General features: G+C 34.5%; 1 protein-coding gene across 2 annotated transcripts in view; it reads right to left on the reverse strand.

Moving 5' to 3' along the window:
• Positions 1–26,609, reverse strand: part of TFEC (transcription factor EC) — a 70,746-nt gene that overhangs the window by 18,222 nt on the left and 25,915 nt on the right. The window contains exon 3 of one of the 2 annotated variants that reach the window (XM_081038383.1): positions 12,624–12,710. In XM_081038383.1, the coding sequence (XP_080894509.1) occupies positions 12,624–12,710 (87 nt within the window). Of the gene's footprint in view, positions 1–7,939; positions 8,080–12,623; positions 12,711–26,609 lie in introns of those variants that run through there. The other variant, XM_081038384.1, reaches the window with a different exon arrangement.

The following is a 26,609-nucleotide window of genomic DNA, read 5'->3' on the forward strand; positions in this document are numbered from 1 at the left end:
TCATGAAGAAATATTTATTATTCAGGTTAAAAAAACAGATTTTTTTTTCAGTAAAGCAAAATGTTTAACATGACAATAAAAACACAAACTCATAAAATTTGAAGGCATAATAAAGAATTTATCAGAAAATCTTTTCAACAAATAGAAAATACTGCTTGAGACAATACTTCCTACTAGTAAAAAAAAAAAAAAAATGAACTTCTGATTTAAAAAGTTGCCTTGAGGTGAGAAGTGATTAACAGTGGTTCCAGCTGTCTAAGGTTCTCTACCCTAGATTTTAATCACCTTTCCACTACTAAGATCACAGAAACTGAAAAGAGTTGGGATCTGATTTTCTCACCTATACGATGTCTTTCACAGTAGCCAATATTCCCTGAAGAAAATGAGCTCACAAGTCAAAATATCAAAACATTTGAGTAAAACAACTATATCAGAAGTAAAACAAAATGCAGTTAGAAATAACATCAAATAGGACAAACTCCTCAGCTAAAGGATGGACAGTTTGGACATGAACACAGTATTTAGATATATGTAGCTTACAAGAGACAACCTCCAAAGTAAAGGAACACACAAAGCTTAAAAGTTAAAGGGTGGCAAAAGATATATCCAGCAAATGATAACCATAGGAAAACTGATGTGACTATTAATATCAGAGAAAATAGGTTTTAAAATTAGAAAAAGTATTAGGGATAGAGTCACTATATAATAATCAAGAGTTCAATTCTCCAAGAAGGTATAGCAATTATAAGCATGCATGCACCTAATAACTTCAAAATATGTGAAACAAAATGGTTTGAATTACAAAGAGAAATGAACAGTCGACCAATGTAGTGGGAAGTGTCAACCTTTCTTTTCATTTTTGAAGTCAAACAGACAAAAAAGAAAATCACTAATGTTACACAAGATTTGAACAATAAAACTAAAAGCTCATCCTAATAGATAGGTATATAGTTTTACAACCAAAAATTAGAGAATATAAAATTTTCTTGAGTACACATGGAATATATACAAATATTCACTATGAACTTAGCCAAAAGAAATCTTCAACACACTTCTGACAGTCCCTAATTTCCAAATTATTTGGAAATTTTTAAATAATTCAAGGGTAAAAAAATGCTATATTTAAAAATAAATAAATGCCAGAATTTAAAAATAAATGAAAGATAATACTGAAAACACACACAAAGAAACTTCTGGGATATGGCAAAACAATGCTTTAAAGGAAACTCATACCCTTAAATAATATGAGAAAAATAAATAAAATTTTAATATTTGATAAATTATCATTCTCAAGAAGCTAGGAAAATAACCGAAAAGCCGAAAGTAGAATGGGTGGTAAAAGCATAAACCATTGAAAGAATAAAAAACAAACAACATGAGAAGATTTACAAGGCAAAAGTTGTTTATTTTTTAATTAACAAGATTGACATGCTTCTGGAAAGACTGATTTTTTAAAAAGGGAAAAGAAACATTTTAAGTGAAAGGAAGATATAACTAGAGTACGAATGGAGACTTAACTGGTAAGTTTTTTCTCCTAAGATCAGGAACAAGGATGCCTGCTTTTGCCACTTTTGTTCAACATAGAAATGGAAGTTCTAGCCAAAGAGATTATGTAAGGAAAAGTAAGAAAAGTCATCCAAATTGGAAAAGAATAATTAAAATGATCTTTGTTCTTAGATGACAAGATATTGTATTTAGACAAACCTGTGAACACACACACACACACACACACACACACGCATGCATGCACGTACACACCCAGGTATTAGAGCCAATAAATGAATTCAGCAAAGTTGCAGGTACAAAACCAACATGCAAAAGTCAGTTACATCTTTATACACTAACAATGAACAGTCTGAAAAGGAAATTAAGAAACCAATTCCATTTACAATAACATCAAAAGTAAAATACTTAGTAATACATTTACCCAAGGAGGCAAAAGACTTATACACTGAAAACTAAAAAAATATTGCTCAAAGAAATTAAAGAAGACATAAATAAATGGAAAGACATACCGTATTCATTGATGAGAAGCCTTAATATCATTAAAATGACAATAGTACCTAAAGTGACATACAGATTCAATTAAATCTCTATTAAAATCCTAACTATTTTTTGCAGAAAATGAAAAACCTATATTAAAATTCGTATGGAATCTCAAGGATCCCAAGTAGCAAAAACAATCTTAAAAAAAAAAAAAAAAAGTAGGAGGACTTGCACTTCCAGATTTCAAAAGTTACAATAAAGCAACAGTAATCAAAACAGTGTGGCAAAAAGACAGACATATAGACAAAAGGAGTGGAATAGAGAGCCCAGAAATAAACCCTCAAATATACAGTCAAATGATTTGACAATGGTGCCAAGACCATTCAGTGGAAAATGACAATCTTTTTAACAAATGGGGTTGGGGAAATTAGATATACACATACAAAAGAATGAACTTGGACCCTTACCTTACACAATATACCAAAATTAATTCAAAGTGGATTTCAAAACTAACATAAGACTAAGACTATGAAACTTCCAGAAAAAAAAACATAGAGGAAAATCTTCATGATACTAGGTTCAGTGATCATTTCTTCAATATGATACCAAAATCACAGGCAACCAAAAAGTAGAAAAAAAATGGATTTCATCAAAATTTAAATCTTTGTACATCAAAGGACACTATCAGGAAAGTGAAAAAGACAAACTATAGAATGGGAAAAACTGCTTGCAAATCATATATCTAAGAGATTAATATGCAGACTATATTCTAAAAAACTCCTACAAATCAACAACAACAACCCAATTAAAATGCGGGCAAAGGACTTGAATAGACATTTCTTGAAAGAAAATATTCAAATTGCAAATAAGCACATGAAAAGATGCTCAACATCACTAGTCATTAGGGAAATATCCACGGTGAGATACTACTTCAAAACCCCAATGAGATACCACTTCACACTCATAAAGATGACTATTATTAAAAGAAAAGAAAAGAACAAGTGTTGGTGAGGATGAGGAGAAATTGGAACCCTGGTGTATTACCATCGGGGAGAATGAAATGATGTAGCCACAATGAAAAACAGCATGTCAGTTTCTCAAAAAGCTATAGAATTATCATATGACCAACAATTCCACTTCTAGGTATACACCAAAAAGAATTAAAAGCAGAGACTTAAACACATATTTACACATCAATGTTTGTACCAGCTTTGTTCACAGCAGTCAAAAGATGGAAACAAACTAAATGTCCATTAATAGCTGAATAAATAAATAAAATGTGGTACATACGAGGTGTGATCAAACAATATGGTGAATGTTTAAATTAAAAAAAAAATTATCACAGTAAAAGACACATTACCGCTTATCCCCTCAAAATATTCCCATTTTCCCCTGTCCTCCATCCTGAAGTAACTTCTATTCTACTTTCTGTCTCTATGAAGTGGACTAATTTGGTACCTCTTATGAGTGGAATCATACCATATTTGCTCTTTTCTCTCTGGGCTATTTCACTTAGCGTGTTTTTAAGATTCATCCATGTAGTAGCATGTATCAGCATTTTATTTCTTTTAAGGACTTTATGCATAAGGTGTGGTCAAAACATATGGTGTATGTCTAAATAAAAAAAAAATATTTAGACAAACTCGCTTTGAACACACTCATCCCATCATTCTGGTCACTTTCTGAAGCAGTTCTGAAAGTCCTCTTCGTGAGTGTCTTTAGTTGTGCTGTTATGGCTGCCTTGATGTCCTGAATCATTTTGACTTTGGGGAAGAGCCAGAAGTCACATGGTGCCAGATCCCAAGGTGGATGATGACACATTGTAATATTTTTATTTGACAGAACAGAACAGGTTGAAACTTGCCACACTCTGTTACTAAGTTTCGATGTGCTGCTTCCCATATTGAAGATTCCTGCCTTTCCATTGGATGGCACTCGGCAGCAGCATTCACTGTATTTTGTGATCACAATGGAAAGTCTCTGTGTCACACATTGCTTCTTGTATGGCAATTTGTGGTCAAATAAAAATATTACAGTGTGTCTACATCCACCTTATTCACCAGATCTGGCACCATGAGACTTCTAGCTCATCCCCAAAGTCAAAATGATCATGAAAGTTAAATGTTTTGAGCTGATTTAGGACATCAAGGCAGCCACGACAGTGCAACTAAAGACACACAAGAGGACTTCCAGAACTGCTTCAGAAAGTGGCAAGAACAATAGTATAAGTATGTTCAAAACGAAGAGGATTATTTTGAGGGGAATTAATGGCAATGTGTTCTTTACTGTAAAAATTTTTTTTATTTAGACATACACCATATGTTTTGACCACACCTTGTGCATAAAGTCCTTAAAAGAAATAAAATGCTGATACATGCTACTACATGGATGAATCTTAAAAACACGCTAAGTGAAATAGCCCAGAGAGAAAAGAGCAAATATGGTATGATTCCACTCATAAGAGGTACCAAATTAGTCCACTTCATAGAGACAGAAAGTAGAATAGAAGTTACTTCAGGATGGAGGACAGGGGAAAATGGGTAAATCTATTGTTTAATAGATGCAGTTTCTGTTTGGGATAATGAAAAAGCTCTGGAAATAGACAGTAGTGATGGTTGAAAAACATTGTGAATCTAATTAATGCCACCGAATTGTGCACTTTAAAACATATAGGAGAGCAAATTTTATGTACATTTGTACCACAATAAAAGACTAATAAGAGATATTACCTACAATAATTGTGAATGCCAATGATTGTGATTAGCATTATTTAGTAGAACTGACTGAAGAAGTAATCAATAGCTTGAACAGTCTTTTGATTATTGAAGAAATCAAAATAAACTTTGAACATATTACACAAAAAGAATATTTGGACATGATGGTTTTTATGGGCAAAAGTGTTAACATTTTCAAGAAAAATATCATCTCAATTTTGCACAAACATTTCCAGACAAAAGACACAAAAGGGATTATGTCCCAATTCATTTAGACTGAAACCATACAAAGACTTTATGAAAAAGAAAAATTATAGGCCTATTTCACTCATGACTATAAATCTTAAGCAAAATTTCATTAGCAATATGAATCCGAGAGAATTTAAACAAGATAATTTACTATAATCAAGTTAGGTTTCCCATAAGTACATTTTATAAACGTTAAAAGAGAAAAAGAAATCTATGATGATCTCAATAGATTCAGAAAAAGTAGATGATAAAATTCAATCCCATCTATGATAAAACTCTTAGTTTTTGAGAAGATAATAATTTTCCATAATCTTAGAAATAAATATATTTGCCTGTTTAAAATAAGTGCTGCCCTATGAGAAAATAAAATCTGGGTCTAAAATTATTACAGAAACATCTAAACCATGAAAACATTCTTATATCCATTTATTCTTATCAGGTCAAATATGCTAAAGCACAATTTAAATAATTCACCTAAATTACACATGTTTTTCCAACTGTTTTGGCCTCTTTCCTCTCCGTATACTATGTTCATTCTATGACCTGGATATGACTTTTCTTTTTCTTTAAAACATTTATCAGTTTAAATTTTCTTATTTATTCTCCTATCTCAAGATCCTCAGGACCCTAAGCCTAAATTGTGTCCCTTCATCTAGTATCCCTCCATCCCTCTCAACTAATTCCCAACTGCCCCCCTCAGATCAATTCATGTTTAAAAAAATACAACTTCCTCTGATTTCTCTGAGCTCAAAATCTAAAATATGAAACATCTTCCCTTTAACACATATATTAAGCTCAAACTCTTGTCTGGCTTTCCAAGTCTTATTAAATGGTCCTACATTAGCTAGTCAACATTATTTACCACTATTGTCAACTTATGAAAGATTTCTCATCACCACATACATATACCCTATGCCATGGCTTCCAACAATAGATTCAGACTCCAGTGGAAGGCAAGAATTGGGGGAAAGCGTGTTGCCACAGGGAATCCATGAATATGAGAAATTTTTTTAAAAGATAATAAAACACACAAATTATCATAATATGTATGCTATGTCATAGATAGTTGAGTGTTTATTATATGCTAGGTGTTAAGCTAAGTGTATTTCTCATAATAATAAATAATAACATCTCAAGTAATCTTTATAACAGCTCTATGAGGTAATGATCACAATTCCCATCTTAAGTATAAAATAATTAAAACTTAAAAAACTAAGTAATTATCTCAAAACCATACGTTGAGTAAATAGGGGGCTTGGGATTTCTTTATTAGCTATCCTATTGCAGAAGGGTTCTTCTCTTAACACTTTAATGGTAAGAAATATTTTGAATATTCAAAAAAGTTGGATCCATTTATTATATTGTCTCAGTTTTATTCTTTCCATTGCTATTTTCTGAACCTCAAATGTCCTCACCCCTTCATTAAGTATCAAAATCCAACCTACTTTCTAAGCCTCGATTTAAGGTCCAAACCTTCTCCAACACTTTCCCTCATGGCAGCCTGCTTTATTTTTCTTCACCAAAACATTATAGAACTAATAAACTTGGCCATATTTTTACGAATTTAAATTATATTTATTGTTTTACCCTTCTTCATTTACATTCACTCAGCAAGAAAGAGGGCACCATAGTACATACTCACCATGTTCATGAAAATTGATTATTTATCTAAAACCCTGAGAATTTTGTGGAGTGGGGTGTGTGTGTGTGTTTGTGTGTGTGTGTGTGTGTACATATACATATATAATGTATATATGTTTTTATAATATGTATGTATGTATTATGTATATTCTGTATGTGTATATATGTGTGATATATCTATCTCCCAAATAACTTCATTATAAATACATATGGGGAAAAAAATTATACATATATATATATGTGTGTGTGTATATATATATATATATACACACACACATATGTATATGTGTGTGTATGTATATACATATATATATATATATATATATATATATATATATTTCCAGATAATTTTTCAACATAAATAGTAAAAGAAAAACAAAAACCCTGAACCCTTACATATGTATGTGTATGTATGATTTCTATATATCTGCATCTATACCACATACTTAGTGTGAGTTTCATGGGAAACTGAGAGAAAAATTTTTAAGTGGTTTGGATCTTCTATTTTGCTTTTCTGTGAAGACATTCACAGTGAACCTAAAATGGTCAGAGTGAGCATGAGACTATTAGATAAAATAACTGTAGACATAAAAAGACGATGAACTTCAGGCATGGACAGGGAGCATTGTAAGGGAGGCATACCACACAATGTACGCATACGTGACAAACTGGCAGTGAGAAGATTATTTTCTGTCTTTCTGGGTATTTATTCATTTAAATGTAGTAAACTAGATTTTTCCGGTTTTAGGACACATGCAATTGATCTCCCTCTAACTTGATTTTATTTGGTAAAGTAGGGCTATAAGGTTTGAATGACAAACACTGAACAGAGAAGTCCCACTGAGTTATTACTATTTTTATTTTTATTGTATGATGAGTGAAGACAAATAATGTGTTGGGCAGGAGTGGGTGATCCCTTGTCCTTGGTTGGCATATAACTCAAAGAGAAAAGATAAATTACAAAACAGAATAGTAACTTATACTTTTGTATTATATACTTAATATGTATAAGATCTATTTAGTACTAAACTAAGAAAAGCAGTTATTAATGTAAACATTGCAACAAATAAATGGTGGAACTCTCACTTTTTGATTAAAAAGTTACAATAAAACATTATTTTTAACTTTTTTTTACTAAATAGATTATAAACGTTTTACTGTATCCAGAGCACTGAAAACTATCTTCTCAGTAAACAAGTCTGTCAATAGAGCAGATTATATATTACATATTTCAAAGATCAATTTCTACATACCTAATTTCACTGATTATAGCTCATAAAGTTTAAATTCAGTACTTAAGATGGATTCACCTCCAAACATTGAAAGAATGCCACAAGGCACTTGCTCACCAGTTTTAACTTTGAAGTGTCTATAACCTTCACAATAGCAATGGTTTTCTCTTTCTCCTTCATCATTTTCTTTTCCTTAAACTTGGAAATAGTAACCGGGAGAGCTGTGCAAAAATGTCTGCACGAAGATGAACTTTGGTTCTTCCTTGGACTTTAGGACTAATCTGGTCTAGATTGTGACTGAGAAAGCTCGCTTGTTGATGTTATGCAGTCCTTTCAAGTTCCAACCAAGCACAGGAGGTTGTTAATGTTTACTCAGTCCTCCTTTCTGGAATGATCTTGAACTATAAGAGTTTACTGAGATTGCCAAAAGTTATCAGCATTTACAGACACCTGAATGAAAAATACCTATATCTGATAAAACAAATGAGTCATGCACACCAACTCTCTGAAAGGAAGAAATGAAACTGAGACCATGCGTGGAAATTATAGGGAGACCTATCTAAACTCAGATGACAAGCAATCATTCAGTGGGAGTGTGGGAAAGTACATCAACTGAGGTTTCTTCGGATCCTGAGGTTCTACAGTTCTCTGAAATGGCTTCCTTTGATGCCTTAGTCACAGCAAAGTGGGTGGGATTGTCATTCCATGTCACACAGGACTGGATTCAAACCCCTCCCCCGCCATTCACTAACCTTATGAACTTGAATGAGTTACTGAGCTTCTCTAGCTTCTCTAAGCCCCTGTCCTCATTTGTAAAATGATGATACGTAACTCTCTCTCTCTCTCTCTCTCTCTCTCTCTCTCTCTCTCTCTCTCTCTCTCTCTCTCTGTTTCCATCTCCATCTCTCGCATAGGTTTCTTGTGCTGATTAAATGCAATTTTTCACAAAAAAACCTTTTGTACAATCCTTGTCACATAGCAATTTCCCAAGGCATAGTAGCTATTATTATTGTTGTTATCCTCGTTGCTGCTGCTTTTTTTCGATTAAAAAATTCCTAAATAATAATATATACTGGGAACAATTTTTTCAATACTACCTGTGAATTTCATAGTGTGTATTTAATATGTGTTTGCTTAGCACCTATGATGTGCTAGGCGCTCTGCTGGGTACTGAACATAAAATAATGAGTAGGTCACTGCTCTAGGCTCCAGAGACACAGAGGTGAACAAAACAGACAAAATCACTATCTTCAAGTAGTTTACATTCTAGGAATGGGAGCGCACAATACATAGGTAAACAAAATAATAAGGAAGATAATTTTTTTACTCAAATGATAAACAGCAGAGGCAATTAAAATGAGGTATTGATTTAGGGAGTGAAGGGATGGCATACTTTAGCTAGGGTGATTGTGGAAGGACCCTCTGACAAGGTGATAGCGCCTGTCTGAAGCATAAGGAGGCAGCCATGCAAAGATCTAGGACAAAAATATTCCAACCCAAAAAAGGAAGTTCAGTGGTCCTAAGATGATAATACATGTCACGTTCAAGGGAAGTGCTGACTATGGTAAAGTGTCTAGATTATACTGAGGATTTCAGGAAGTGAACAGAATGCTAAGCAAAGAGAAACAGGATCTGATTTTTGCTTTCTGAACATCATCCTGGCTGCTGGGTGAAGAACAGCTATAAGGTAGAAAGGAGCAGCAGGGAAGTTATATTGGAGTCTGTTTCTGAAGTTCAAGTTAGTGATGATGGTAGCCTGGAGAAGTGTTTTAATAGAGGAGCTTATCAGAAGCTGTGAGATGCAGGAAAACTCAGATGCTGATTGGAGGGGCATATTGATAGACATGGAGTTACGGGGATAAGAGAGAGAAGAGAAAAAGTGACTTGCAGTGATGGGATGAGCCAAAAGCAGGTGGCAGGGGCAACGTCTTCTTTTCAGTCATATTAAGTGTGAGATGCTGTTAGAGGCACAAAAGATATCAAATAAGCAGTAGGATAAATGGTGCTAGCATGTAGTGGAGAGATCAGGGTTGGAGATGGGTTGAGAAAATGGGCTGACGTCTCAGCCTTAGGACACTTTAGCAATTAGACATCTCTTAGAGGAGAAAGAACCAGCAAGGTGGTGGAAAAAAACAAAATGGTGCCCCAGAATTCCAGATAGTACTTCAAGAAGGAGAGCATGGTCAGCCATGGAAAATACCACTGAGAAGCGAAGTCAGATGAGAATGAATAATTTACTACTGGCTTCAGCACTGGTTGGTTTTAAGCACCCTTTTAGAATTGTAACAACAACAAGTCTAATGGAGAGTAGAGAACGAAAGGTGGAAGAGTCATGGTGACAATGAAAGGTAAGGGATTTGGGGAATGGGAGTCATGAAATGGTATGGCAGCCAGAGAGAAAATGTGTTCAGAGGGAGTTGTTTTGTTTGGTTTTAATTTTAGGGTGTCTTATTATTAAAGACTAGTGTAACGTTGACATTTATAATTCAGTAGATCAGAATATACTGATGATATGGGAGAAGAAGCTGTTATTTAGATAGAGAAAGTGCTTGAGAAGGTAAGACTGAGTGGGATCTAGGACACAAGTAGTATAGTGGGCTTTAAATTATGAACTGGGACACTTGTTTTATATTATAGAAGGGGTGACAAAGAAACTGAAAACATGCAGGAGCTTTAGTAGCATTCACAATGCAAAGCTAATGAGTAACTTCTAATCAAATGTGTATATTTTCTCTGAAATAGATTATGAAAGAGAAATCAGCTGAACAATGGAAAATATACAGGGAATCATGCCAAAAAATGTATACACATTTTAAGAAAGGAAAGAACTGTATTAAAATTGCAATACTCGATATATACTGATAACAAAAGATGAATACAAGTCACGTTTGACTTCTGCAATAACAAGAGGTGCTCAAAGTGGTTACCATCAGCATAATTTTAACAGTTTTTTTTCCTTTCTTAAAACATGTATATATATATATATATATATATATATATATATATATATATATATATATTTAGCACCCTCTGTATATATGTAGTCTACTAAGATTTACTATAAAAATAGCCTTGAAGATAACTGTTTTTAATCATTCTCATAATACAGAGGAAAGCAAAGTAAGGAGAGGTTAAACGACTTGACCGACGTCTAGAGTAGAACGTGAGTTTAACACCACGACCCCTGCCTCACTGCATGGCCCCACTATCACGTGGTCTCTCAACATGTCAATTGTCTCACTCAACTTTTTGTTTCCTATGATGAGAGTATTATGTTTTCCACAAAATAAGTATTGAATCAATATTTGGTCAATGAACTGCTTAGATCTAAAAATTATCAGTGATTGCTGATTGGTTAATAGCAGATGTTTCTTTATAATAAGATAGATAGATAGGCCAGTAGTATCTATCTTTTAAAAAATACATTCTGTATATCGAAAGCAAATCCCCAAGAGTCACTGCCACCTATTTGCACTGAGTAAGCTATTCTATTCAGTTTCTACAAAACAAGTAAGATAATTGACAAAGAGAATGTTTCAATATACAGTTTCATTGAACTAAGTACCACATACAAGAAAGAGAAGATTGCAGAAAATTAATATCATTGCCTTAAACCCAGAGTTGAACAGTGGTTAAGAAAACAGCATCCTCATTTTGTGAAATAATATGAAACCAAAACAAATAAAAACAAAAACAACATCAACAACAAAAACCTAGGTTTTAAACCTCATTTGACCTATGGCAGATAATACTAGTATTAGTGACCGACTTGTTATAAAGTGGAGGTCTTGTATACCAGAGAACAGGAGGAAAGGAATGCTTCTCTCTTTAGAGAGTCTAGTTGGGAATTAATAAAGAAAAAAGGGTGCTTCTTGGAGATTTTTCTTAAGACCTTGAATTTAAGGCACCTGCCATTAATATAGCCCAGTCCATTGATTTACAGGTGAATAGCATCCACACGATGCAATATAGTTATAATTCACTTTCAGTAAACGAAATGTTTAAAGTAACAATTCAATCACAGTCTTTCATATTTTTTCTCATGTTTTCTAAAAGGCCTAAAACCATAAACAAATTAAATAACCCTTCAAAATGTATGGAAACAGCTTACACACTCTTTACAGATAACATTTTTAGTGATTAACAAATGGTCCATAAGAAAGCAACAGCAATAAAATAGGAGATAAGGAGCCACCCATCCATTGCCTATCATTCCAGGAATTTATGCTGATTTCAACATAGGCAACTGCCCATATGCCTTAAATAGGGTGAGGCCTGTCTATCTTCCTTCAGTTCATCTTTAACTTCTGGTTATTGGCTCAGAAGTACAGTTACATTTTTTTGTTGCTAACAATCTTTTTCTTACTTCTACAAGATGTAGAGCTCTAAATCTAATAGCTGTTAGTCATGGTAAAATAAGTACAATTTAGTAATGAATTTATGAGGGTGTCTGATTATACGCTGTGCTTCAAACAAGAAATCTGCAGATTAAATCACTCATAGAAATGCTACAGAAGATGAGATATGTAATTAGATGGATGTTTATAGAGATGAGATAGATAGTTACATAGATACATAGATACTAGATAGATAAAGGTAGTACAAGCCCTATTATCTATCTTCCTCAGTCATATAATCTTTTTCCTTTACCAACAAATATTTTCTAATATTCATTTGTTATAGTGTGTGTTTCAACAGTGTAGAAAAAAACACCATTTACCAATTAAGTGAATGTTTTTCATAATCAGAAGCTGTTATTTGTTTCAATCTGATTGACATCCTCAGGTCTGGAAACACTTACAGTTCTTTGCATTAGCAGAGGAGAGTCTGTTCCTTCCTCTTTAAAACTTGATTCCATACCGATTATATCCTCTATAACGTCCTCCATCTAGCAAAATATAGTACATTTAGAATAATGTGTATAATGATAAAAGTTGTGCTTCATCCTGAATTCAGAGAGAAAAAGTTTAGTCATCACTAAAAGGTATTCTTTTATATTTAAATTAAAGTTTTACATATATATATATATATATATATATATATATATATATACACACACACACACACATATATGTATGTATATATATATATATATGTATATCTAAACCCAGAATATTTTAGAACTTAAAATGAAGTAACCCTGACACTCCTTGATCTGTTGCTTTTTCTTGCTTTTGCTTCCACCATCTGGCAAGTTAGCCCTTTGGAAATCAGTGTTTATGATGAAGTACCTCCTCAGCCCTTATACTTAATACACAGAGAAATGACTTCATACAAACTTTTCTTTTACAATGTTTTGATTGCATCTTACAGTTTGATATCCAAATATCAGTGGTTGAACTTGAGCTGGTTAGTCTACGTGGATACAAACTGCATGGAAAGATCTAACTTTTCATAATGACCAACAATAATACTAGCAATAATAACAACAAAAATGTAATCATAGATGCCTCAAATAGGAACAAAAACACACACTTATATAGTGCAGGAGTTGTGCCTGGCTCTGATCTATGTGCTCTGCACACATCAGCTCATTTAATTTTCACAATAATCCTACCAAATGCATATTACCATTATCCCCATTGTACACATGAGGAAACTGAGAGAAAAGGAAGTTCAGTCACTTGTTCCAGAATATATAGCTGGAGAACTACAGAGGCAGAATCGAAATCCTGGAAGTCTGGCTCTATAGCTCTAATTTAAATCAGGTCTCTACATCTTTCTGAAATAGCCTCCCTCCTCTTCCCTTTAGCTGGAGATTTACAAAGCTTACACTTTTAAAATACCACAATTGCCACCACCCCATTGTCCTCTCTTTAGCTCTGTTCTCTCCACCATGTTCTCTTTAGTTACATTTTAAAATATGAAGTAAGTGCAAAGAGAGTGAGAATGCTGAATTTATATAACTACACTACTCTGAATTTCCCATGAGGTGCAAAAATGACCAGGAGTAAACTCGGAGATATATAAAAGTATTTTATGATTCTGTTAATGGGATCTTCTAAGCATAATGTCTGAGAACTTTAAGGAATCCAATGTTCGGAAACTTCTACTAAGATGCTCCCAGAGGTCATATGCCAAAAAATCGGAACACTACTCATATACAGAGGGTGTCAAAAACATGTATACACATTTTAAGAAAGAAAAAAACTCCATTAAAATTGTAATACTCAATATATACCGATAACGAACGAAAGATGAATACAAGTCATGTGTACACGTTTTTTTGGCACCCCTGGTATTAATTAAACAAAGATTTATTGAGCAATGTTTATTGCAACACCTTGTTTTGAGTGCTGGAGCTATAGAAGCAAACAGCATGGTCTCTGCCCTAAGGGAAGTCAAACTCTACAGAGAGAAAAGAGACAACAAACAGCATAATAACAAAACAGTGGTCTGAATCAATTAAAGCAGGAAAAGGACAGAGCTTGATGGGAAGGAGGGTTATTTTAGAAAATTGTCAGAGAAGTATTTACTGATATTTGAACAGCAGAATGAATAACATGGGGGAGGGTAGTCCTTGGAAAGAAAGCAAAAATAATGAAAGACCCTAAGTTACGAACAAGCTCAGAGTGTTTGAAAAAGAGTGAGCAGGCAAATGGGAATGGAGCAGAATGAGCAAGGGCAAGAAAGGTTTCAGAGGAAGTCGAAAGGTAGGCAAGGAACTTACATTGAAGAATCATCTAGGCCATTGGTATCCTACAGAAATTCTTACAGTAATGGAAATGTCCTATGTTTGGACTGTTGAATATAGTAGCAACTAACCACATAAGCCTACTGAGCCTTAAAATGTGGCTAGTGTAGCTGAATTTTTAATTTCATTCAACTTTTAAAGATTGAATTGAATTTGAATTAATTTAAAATCAAATTTAAAGAGCCAATGTGGCTAGTGAGTACCATTCTCAAGAGCATAGCTCTAGGCTATTATCTGGACTTCAGAAGTTATTCCATGTGCATTGAGAGATCTCTCTTTAAAGGATCTGGAATCATAAATGTGCATGTTTTGTTTCTTTTGATTACTCTAGCCTCTGAAAGTTTTACAACATATTGTTACTAAATTCAAATATTAATTTCATGATATTTCTTTTACTCACTTTCCACCAGTAAGTGGACAGCAAATTTGTTCTGAGCAGATGTGAAGAAGATCTGAACAAAGAAGGATGCTAAATACAATTTACGGGAAATGTTTTTCTTTGAAACTTCTGGTACCGGTAGTTTCAGTAAAAATTACACATAAGTCATTCATCCTTCTTTTTCTTTCTTCTTTTTTTTTTTTTTCTGGAACCTTACATCATCAATGACCGAGTCTTTTGCATCTCTAGTTTTTCCTCTTGCATATGAACGTGCTTAGGTTTCTTGTATTCCAGAGGAAATCTTTCTTTCCTACATGTGAAAGTTCATTCTCCTTAGAGGCTCTGCTTTTCTCTTTAACACCTCTCCCCTTTATTTCTTTAGTCATGTAGGTGGATATCTTTTAATTACACCTACATGACTATATTTTTCCTTAATTGATTAAAGACGTTGGTTCTTCCATTATCCTACATTGATTTAAAGATCTAAAATCCAATACAAAACTTTGCTTTGTAGCTTTCAAGAACCTTCATAATTAATCACCTTGGAATCAAGTTGCTATTTTTAAAGAGACAACAAATACAACATTTATATCAGATGAAACAGAATTAAAAGTTAGACAAAAGCAAAAATTACAAATCAGCAGAATAAGCATTCTCAAAGTGATAAATGGAGATAATGAAATACAAAGAAATAACAAATTATTTTGACAACAATTAAAATAAAGAAATAGGCATGGAAAGAATAAGGCTCAAGGACAAAGGAAAACATTTGAAAGATTTGACAGATTTAAAAATAAAGGTCTACAAAAGAACAAAAATCAGGCTTTTCAACAACACTAGGAGCAAGAAGACAATGGGATAATATATGAAGTATTAAAGGTAAAGAATTTTGAACCTAAACATTTACAACCAATAAAATATCCTATTAGCATGTTGGTGAGGTAATATACTTCTTAAGTATAAAACCTCAGAAGTTTTAAGGCAAAAAGTCCTTTTAAATACAATCTTTCAGGACATCCTCCAGTCACATGATAAATAAAACTATGAAATCGGTACAAAATACAAGAAGGAGTAACAACAAAAATTTTGTTGTCTAAATAACAATACAGGAAGATAGGGGAGAACAAAAGGAAATGAGCCTATAGTCAGGTAAATTTTACTTTAGGGTGTGACATAGATATTGTCAAACAATTATATACATAGTGTGTGTGTGTGTGTGTGTGTGCGTGTGTGTGTTAAAAAGTTAGGAATAATGAAAGCGAGAGAGAGACTTAACCTGTCCAATGGTGGATAGAAAAAAAAAAAAGGCAAATAAGGAATCAAAGTATAGTAATTTTAAAAACATTAAAAAAGATAACTATTAAATCTTAGCAGTAAACTAATCACAAGAATGTAAATTAGTTAACATACTGATGAAGAAATTATTTCTCAAATTGGATTTTAAAAAGATATTCTATAGATTGTCTATAAGAGATACATTCAAAATAAAAAAAAATACAGAAAGGTGAAAACTTCTACCACAAACATGACCAAAAGAAAAGTCACCATAGCAAATTTGGTATTATGCCATATACAATTCAAAGTAAAATTTTAAAGGAAAAATAACACCAAATGATCATGAATGCATATGCACCTAAAAAGTACCTACAGTAATAAAAAGTACCTACAGAATTCCATGTAAAAATAAGTCAATAATTATTGTATGAATATTTTATCTCACCACTGTCAAAATTATAAATCTGAATTTGGCCTTCTCTTCACCTATTCTCTAGGCCATACCTTGGGTCTTGTCATCTAAATTGTTCTATTTGTGATATCTTAAATTCCATTATCTCACTCTTCTTTTCAGATCCATTCTAGACTGTGTGAACTTTTCATGTTTTGACTCTCTATGTATTTGCCCTATTATCTTTCTCCCCAACTGTCCTAAACATCCCAGGATTTCAATATCTCCACCTCCTGCTAACTCTGAATTCAAAGTGGAGTGGTTTCTGCCCAAGACCCTATTACCCAAATTCCTTTTCTTACTATTTTCTTTTTTCAATTACAGTTGACACTCAATATTATTTTATATTAGTTTCAGGTAAACAGCATAGTTGCTAGACATTTGTATAGTTTACAAAGTGATCCCCCTGACTTGTCTAGTACCCACTGGGCACTATACATAGTTATTACCTTATTATTGCCTATATTCCCTATGTTTTACTTTAGATCCCATTGACTATCTTGTAACTACCAATTCATACTTCTTAATCCCTTCACCTTTTTCACCCAGGCTCCTAAACCCTCTCCTATCCAACAACTATCAATTTGTTCTACATATATGGGTCTGTTTTTGTTTTGTTTCACTTATTTTGTTCTTTAGAATCCACAATAAGTAAAGTTATATAGTATTTGTCTTTCTCTGTCTGACTTATTTCAAGTAACATAATACCCTCTAGGTCCATCCACATTGTTGCAAATGGTAAGATTTCATCTTTACTTATGGCTCTGTAATATTCCAGTGTATATATTTTACCACTTCTTCTTTATCCAAACATCAATTGATGGGCACTTGGGTTGCGTTCATATCTTGGCTATTGTAAACAGGGCTTCAATGAACATAAGGGTGCATATATTTTTTTTTTGAATTAGTGTTTTGGGTTTCTTTAGATAAATACCCAGAAGTGGAATTGCTGAGCCATTAAGTAGTTCTGTTTTTAACTTTTTGAAGAACCTCCATACTGTTTCCCATAGTGGCTGCACTGTTTGTGATCCCACCAACAATGCACTAGGGTTCCCCTTTGTCCACACTTGTTGTTTGTTGATTTATTGATGATGGCCATTCTCACTGGTGTGAGATGGCATCTCATTGTGGTTTTAATTTGCATTTCTCTGATGATTAGTGATATTGAACATCTTTTCGTATGACTATTGGCCATCTGTATGTCCTCTTTGGAAAAATGTCTATTCAGGTCCTCTGCCCATTTTTTAATTGGATTGTTTGAAGCATTTTTGGGGGGGTGTTGGAGTTATATGAAATCTTTATAAATTTTAGATATTAGCCACTATTGGATGCACCATTGGTGAATATCTTCTCCCATTCAGTAGGTTGTCTTTTAGTTTTGTTGATTGTTTCCTTTGCTGTGCAAAAACTTTGTGTAGTCCCATTTCTTTATTATTTCTTTTGTTTTCCTTGTCCAAGGAGATATATCAGAAAAAAATGTATTGCTAAGGGCAATGTCAGAGACTTTAATCTCTATGTTTTCTTCTAGTACTTTTATGGTTTTGGTTCTTATAGGTAAGTCTTTAATTCATTTTGAGTTTATTCTTACATATGGTGTAGGTAGGTGGTCCAGTTTCATTTTTTTGCATTTATCTCTCCAGTTTTCCAAACACCTCTTATTAAATAGACTGTCTTTACTCCATTGTATATTCTTGCCTCCTTTATCATAGATTAATTAACCATGTAATTGGAGGTGTATTTCTGGGTTCTCTATTCTGTTCCATTGATCTATGTGTCTGTTTTTAATGCTAGCACCACGCTGTTTTGATTACTATAGCCTTATAGTATAGTTTGATTTCAGATCGTGAGATAGCTTCAATTACGTTCTTCTCTCTAGAGATTGCTGTGGCTATTCAGCAATAAATTTTAGGAACCATATAAATTTTAGGATTATTTGTTCTATTTCTGGGAAAATGCTATTCGTATTTTAATAGGGATTGCACTGAATCTATAGATTGCCTTGAGCAGTACAGACATTTTAACAACTTTAAATTTTCCTATCCATGAACATGATATATGCTTCCATTATTTGTATCTCCAATGTCTTATAATTTTCTGAGTATAAGTATTTTACTCCTTGGTTAAATTTATTCCTAATATTTGTGTTTTTTGGATGCAATTATAAATGGGATTGTGTTCTTAATTTCTCTTTCTGATAGTTCATTATTGATGTATAAAAATGCCACCAATTTCTAAATATTAATTTTGTATCCTGCTTCTTTACTGAATTCTTTGATCGGGTCTAATAGTTTTTGGTGGAATCTTTAGGGTTCTCTCTGTATAATATCATGCCATCTGCTAATAATGATAGCTTTAATGTTTCCTTTCCATATTGGATGCCTTTTATTTCTTTTTGTTGCCTGAGTGTTCTGACTAGGACTTCCAATACTATGTTGAATAAAAGTGGTGAAAGTGTACATCCTTGTTTTGTGCCTGATGAAAATGCTTTTAGCTTTTCACCATTGAGTATGATTTCAGCTGTGGGTTTGTCATATATGACCTTATTATGTTGAGGTATGTTCCCTCTGTTCTTACTTTGCTGAGATTTTTTTTTTTTTAATCACAAATGGATGTTGGATTTTGTCAAACACTTTTTCTGCATTTATTGATATGTTCGTATGATTTTTTTATCCTTCAATTTGTTTATGTGGTGTATCACTTTAATTGGTTTGCGGTTTTGAACAAAACTTGCATCCCAAGAATGAATCCCACTTGATCATGGTGTAGAATCCTTCTAATGTATTGATGAATTCAGTTTGCTAGTATTTTGTCAAGGAATTTTGCGTTGATATTCATCAGGTATATCGGCCTACAACTTTTTTTTTCTCCTCGTTTTCAAATCAGGGTAATTGTAGCCTTGTAATAGGAGCTTCAGAACTACCCCTCCTCCTGAATTTTTGTGGAATAGTTTGAAAGGATAAGTGTTAATTCTTTGAATTTGGTAAATTGAATTTGGTAAAATTCACCTGTAAAGCCATCTAGTCCAGGACTTTTGTTTGTTGAATTTTGATTACTGATTCAATTTTGTTCATAGTAATCTATCTGTTCAGATTTTCTGATTCTTCTTGACTTAGTCTTGTAAGGTTGTATGTTTCTAGGAATTTATCGATTTATTCCAGATTGTCCAATTTGTTGATATATAATTGTTCATGTTAGTTTTCTTATAATCCTTTGTATTTCTGTGGTGTCAGTTGTCACATCTCTTTCATTTCTAATTTTATTTATTTGGGTTCTCTCTCTCTCTTTCTCTGACTCTGGTTAAAGATTTACCAATTTTGTTTACTTCATCATAGAATCAACTTTTGTTTTCATTGATATTTTGTAGTGTTTTTTAGACTCTATTTCATTATTTCTACTCTGATCTTTATTATTTCCTTCCTTCTACTCACTTTGGACTTTGTTTGCTATCCTTTTTCTACTTCCTTTAAGTGTAAGATTAGATTGTTTGAGACTTCTCGTTTCCTCAGGTAAGCCTGTATTGCTAGGAATTTTCCTCTTAGGCTGCTTTCTATGTGTCCCATAAATTTGGAGTTGTTGTGTTTTCATTATAATTTGTCTAAAGGTATCTTTTGATTTCTTCCTTAATCTTATTGTTAATCCATTCATTGTTTAATAGCGTGTTATTTAGCCTGCATGTATTTGTGTGTTTCTCAGTTTTTTTCTTGTAATTGATTTCTTCTTTCATATCTTAGTGGTCAAAGAAGACGTCTGGTATGATTTCAGTCTTCTTAAATTTACTGAGACTTGTTTTTTGGCCTAACGTGTTTAGGTCACATGTTTCATGTGAACTTGAAGAGAATGTATATTCTGCTGCTTTAGGGTGAAATGCTCTAAAAATATCAATTAAATCCCTCTGATCTAAAGTATCGTTTAAGGCTAATGTTTCCATGTTAATTTCTTGTCTGGAAGATCTATCCCTTGATGTCAATAGGGTGTTGAATTCCTTTACTATAACTGTATTACTGTTGATCGCTCTCTTTATGTTGGTCAACATTTGCTTTATGTATGTAGGTGCTCCTATGTTGGGTGCTTAAACGTTTACAAGGGTTATATCCCCTGTTGGATTGATTTCTTTTATTATTACAAAATCTCCTTCTTTGTTTCTTACACAGGCATTGTTTTAAAGATTATTTTGTCTGACATAGTATAGCTACCCCAGCTTTTTTTCATTTCCATTTGCATGAAATATCCTTTACCATTTCTTTACTGTCAGTCTCTGTGTGTCTTTAGATCTGAAGTGGGTTTCTTGTAGACTGCATATGTATGAGTCTTGTTTTCTTATACACTAAGCTACCCAATGTCTTTGATTGGGGCACTTAATCCATTTGCATTTAAAGTAATTGTTGATAGATATGTAGTTTTTGTCATTTTATTATTCATAATTGTGCTCTTTCTCCCACCCTTCTTCTTAAATGAGACTTTTTAACATTTCTTGTAATATTGGTTTGGTGGTGATGAATTCCTTTACCTTTTCTTACTTGAGAAGCTCTCTATTTCACTTTCAATGTTAAATAATAGCCTTGCTGGGTATAGTAGTCTTGGTTGTAAGTACTTACTTTTCATGACTGAATATTTCATGCCAAACCCTTTTGGTCTGCAAAGTTTCTGTTGAGAAATCAGCTCACAGTCTTATGGGAGCTCCCTTATAGGTAACTAATTGCCTTTCTCTTGCTGCTTTTAATATTTTTTTGTCTTTAAACTTTGGCATTTTTATTACGATGTATTTTGGTGTGGACCTCTTTGGGTTCATCTTGTTTGGGACTCTGTGCACTTTTTGGACTTATATACCTATTTCCTTCACCAGGTTAGAGAAATTTTCAGTTATTATTTCTTTAAATAGGTTCTTAATTGCTTGCTCTCTCTCTTCTCCTTCTAGGGCCCCTATAGTATGAATGTTGGTACACTTGACATTATCCCAGAGACCCTTTAAACTACCCTTATTTTTTTAATTCTTTTTTCTCTTTGTTGTTCTGATTGTTTTCTGTCACCTTGTCTTCCAAATTGCTGATTAGATCCTGTGCTTTAATCTGCTGTTGGTTCCATCTAACATATTCCTTATTTCAGTTATTGTATTCTTCACTTCTGACTGGTTCTTTTTTTATGGTTTCTGTGTCTTCTTTAATGTTTACTATCTCTTTGCTGAAGTTCTCACTAAGTTCCTAAGCATTCTCAAAACCATTGTATTGAACTCTGTATCTGCCTGGTTGGTTGGTTGGTTCTCTCCATTTCATTTTGTTTGTTTTCTGGAGTTTTCTCTTGTTCTTCTTTGGGGACTTATTTCTTTGTTTCCTCATTTTGACTGCATCTCTGTGTTTGTTATTATTTATTAGGTAGATATACTACATCTCTCAGTCTTTGCTGGGTGGCCTTATATAATAGGTGTACTGTGGTTCTCAGTGACACAGTCCCCCATCACCTGCATCAATGCTCCAGGAGTGTCCCTTGTGTGGGTTGTGTGTGCTCTCCTATTGTAGTTGAGCCTTGATTGTTGTTGGCATTTCGGTTGGTGGGATTGACCCTCAGGTTGACTGGTTGTGAGAAATGACCACCCCCACATCATAGGAGCTTCTGTGTGGGGGCTGACTCCATAGAGCAGGATTCACTCTGTGGGGTTCTGGTGCCTGCTGAGATCACCCTTTGAGTGCGTGCATCTGAGGCTAATTGGGTGATGCTCTGTTGTGATCTGTAGCCAGCCTCCAGGTGTATTGGTTCTAGGGAATCTTGGGAGCAACTTCTGTGCAGGTCAAATTCAGTTGTTACCTGTCACTGATCCAGGACTTCCTGATGGGAGCTATAAAGTACCCACGGTTGTTCACTGCCTGCTCTGGATCTGTGAACTGAGGCAAATTGCCACCAGTACTGGGGCTGGGGCAGCTTGGTGAAAGGCCCAGGTGACCCTGAGGCCTGCTCCTGCCTGCCAGCTCTTCATAAGTCTCAGTTGCTAATAGAGTCTTAGGGTGGTACACAAGTTGGATAAAGCGAGGTTTCAGGGGATCACCAGATTGGGGCAAGTGGTGTTCAAGACTCAGGTTTGGCAGTAATGCTGAGCCTGGGGCCACTCCACAAAACAGAGCACACTGAGGCCAGCCACCACCCACCTGAGGTCCACAAAACCCAAAGAGTTGTCTAAGAGGACTACAGCATGGGCCAGGGCTGCCTGCCTACTGCCAAAAGTGCTTCCAGAGATGATCAAATTGAGTGGCTCAGGTTCCCAGGGAAGTAGGTGGGTGGAGCAGGCAGATTTCACCAGGCCAGTGAAGATTCAGATTTGGCCATGTGAGTGGAGGGTCAACAAAGGAAAGATGGTGTCCACCCACAACCTGCATAGGAGGAGAGCTCGACACAGGAATAATGGCTGCTATCCCATCAGCCTTCGTTAAGTACCCATATAACTCAGTCTTTCCATGTATGTCTCTGGTGCCTCCCAAACTACATCCCTCTGCTGGAGCTCAGGGTGAATTCCTGGGAGTGGGAGAGTCTGTGTATGGGCCCTTTAAGAGAATACCTAGGTTTCTAGAAACCTTAAATCTCACTCAGACATAATACTCCTTGATCGTTCACAGCCAAATGTTGTGGGGGTTCCTCTTCCTGGCACTGGTGTTCCAAGCTCGGGAGCCTGGTGTGGGGCTGGGACTTCTGGCTCTTCTGGGGGGAACCTCTGCAGCTGAGATATCCCTCCTGATTTTTCTGCCACATGTGGGTGTGGAACCAGCCCGTATCACATCTCTACCCCTTTTGCCAGTCTCACATGGCTTCCTCTTTCTATCCTTATTTATAGGACTTCTGTTCATCTGATCTTCAGATGGTTGTCAAAATTGATTTTTCTATAATTTAGTTGTAATTTTAATGTGGTCATGGGTGGAAGCAAGCACAGCATTTTCCTACTTCATCATCTTGACCTGTTGCTATTTTCTCTGACTGTTTGACTTCCAAATTCAATAAATGTTTATCAGTCCTTATTTTACTGCTACATTTGAATGTGTGAATCATTCCCTCCTTCTTTAAACTAACTCTTTCTTTTACTTTGGTGACACCACACTGGTTATCTTTTTACTTTATTTTTATGGGCCCTCTTCTCTGACTATACAAATATTGGTGATAACCTCAATTCCATCCTTGGTTCAGCACTCTCCTTACTAGATTCATGCTCTTCAGGAGCTCTCCTCATTCAAGTTTTCAAATACCATCCACATGCTGATAACTCTCAAGTCTATGCTTCCAGTCTGGATTATCCCTCCTTAAGGCAAATGTGGATATCTAGCTGTCACCAGCATCTCTACATGGTGGTCACAGATACCTCAGCCCTAACATGTTCCAATAGAAGGCCTCATCATCTCTCACTGCCCTATAGAAATGATCTCTCAACTACAGGCTTCTTCCCCTGCATAGCTGACAGAATGCCCTTGGTCAAGAGTGATGTTGGTCAAATCTGATTATGTCACTTCAGCCCCCACATTTAAATCCTTTGAGGATTTGATATTGCTTAACATGGAGTGCCAGCTTTTCTGTGATTTGTCTATCACCCACTTCTCTTGTGTCACCTTTTAGCAGCATCTGCCTCTCATTTTTGCTTTCCTCATGCTGTTTCCCATCTCTATTCTTTGCTCATGTTATCTTACCTAGTTAAATTCCCCACTAGCCATTTTCCTCTGTCTTACTATTGATAAACTTCTGATAAGTACAGCACTTCTGTGCTCCTATGTATATATACCACTGCCCTTTCTACATAAGATTATTATTATTTTCTTACTTTTTTTTCTCTTCTCCTCAACTTGGAGCTCCTAGAAGGTACAGAGGATAAGTAAAATAATATAATGAATAATTAAAACTTAGCATGTGCTGTGAAAATGCTATGATAAGTACAATATTTATCCATATGATATAGGTGTTACTTTAAAAACTCAGAGAATAGGCACCAAATCTACACAAAGAACCACTAGGGAAATCACCTTAGAGAAGAAACCTGAAATGAATTTTGAAGAGTGAATTGGAATTATCCAGACAAGTGGTGAAGAACAAATGAGTAGTTGGTAAAGAAAGGATATAAAAAAAAGAGAACCTGGCCACTGTGAGAATCATATGACTGAAATGAATATGGCTAAAACACAGAGTGCCATGCAGATACTGAATGATAAGTCTAGGTCAATAAACAAAGATTAAGTGTGGAAGGGTCTTCTGTGCCATATGTAGGAATTTGGATTTTATCCTGAAATACCTAAACTATAAAATGATTATTTTGCTTTTCTATTTCATTGTCTCAGAGACCTTTAATCACCAAGCTACTCCTAGTTCCAACTCTCATATCCTTAATTTAAGGATGCTCTCATAGAATTTTTCTGTGGTAGCTATGATTTCTGGGGTCTTATTTGAATTAATGAAATGCTCCCCGATATCATAGGAAGACAAGCTTAGAAGAAAGAAACATCAAATAATGACAATATCCAACACTGCCCTTGTGTTAGGAACTTTAAAAATGTAAGCATCAAAACAATTCTTCAAGGTATAGAAACATTGGTGAGAGAGGTTAAGGATAGATTTCACAAAGCTAGTAAGTGGTGGCTGTAATTTCATGCCGTATGACTCTAAGGACCGCACACTTTCTGCTTTGTGACATGGAATCCTAGCAAAGGATATTAGAAAATTGCAAAAACATAAGCTACCTCTTAGCTGTTAAAGATAACAAGGCATTGAAAAATGGCAATATGTGAAAATGTGTACGAGCTCTGACAATTAAGTTTGTGAACTTGTTGCAACAACATTGCTAACCTTTTCTGATATCAGAGGGATTAGTCATTATGAATTTGTACCAACTGGGCAAACAGTTAACCAAGTTTACTATTTAGAAATGATGAAAAGGCCACGTGAGAAAGTTAAACAACCTGCACTTTTCATCAATTCATGGTTCTTGCCTCACGACAAAGCATCAGCTCACGAGGCACTGTGTGTGAGGCAGTTTTTAGCCAGTAAACAAATCACTGTATTGGAACATCCTCCCTACTCACCTGACCTGGGCCCCAATGACTTCTTTCTTTACCCAAAGATAAAGGAAATATTGAAAGGAAGACATTTTGATGACATTCAGAATATCAAGGGTAATACAATGACAGCTCTGATGGCCATTCCAGAAAAAGAGTTCCAAAATTGCTTTGAAGGGTGGACTAGGCACAGGCATTGGTGCATAGCTTCCCAAGGGGAGGACTTCAAATGTGACCAAAGAGATATTCATCAATGAAGTATTTAGCACTTTTTCTAGGATGAGTTCGCAAACTTAATTGTCTGACCTTGTACATGATAAATCAAATTCAAAGAGAACACACCTTGATTAAAACTATAACAGATTGACTTAAATTATGATAGGGCATCAATGATGGAAGAGACTTCTATACATATATTTCAAAGTATCATCGTTTAAAAAATAGAAAAATTCTGTCTGTAGTCCATGTGCTCATTGCCCTTAAACCACTCTTGGAGCTTGAAACCCGTCCAAGCCATGCAACTCCCTTTGACTGATACCACCTAATAAAACACTAAGATTATGTTAATTTCTTTCATAATGTACAGACCTCTTATTTTTAAAAAAGGTAAGCTGTGTGCCTAAGGAATAAAAACTAAGATAATTTAATAAGCAAAACTAAGAAGTCTGATACATGTTAATTATCATTTCTCATTTTTTAGAAAACATATCTCTTAAGATACATAATAAGACCATTTTCTAGGTTTTGCCTAGAATTGACTGGCATATGCATATCTTTTGGGATTTGGTTTTTCCTTAGAATTCAATCTTCCCACAAGGAAATGAACTTTGCAAGAAGGTTTTTGTAAAATAAATTGTATTGGGTGAGTTCTAATATTTACTGTACAGATGATTTTCATCCTACATATATTTTTATGATCCTCTTAGAGTGAATAAAGAACCTAGTACCACAGTTTTTTAAAATTCTTTATATAC

This window comes from Rhinolophus hipposideros (genome assembly GCF_964194185.1).
Source record: "Rhinolophus hipposideros genome assembly, chromosome: 25".
Lineage (NCBI taxonomy): Eukaryota > Metazoa > Chordata > Mammalia > Chiroptera > Rhinolophidae > Rhinolophus > Rhinolophus hipposideros.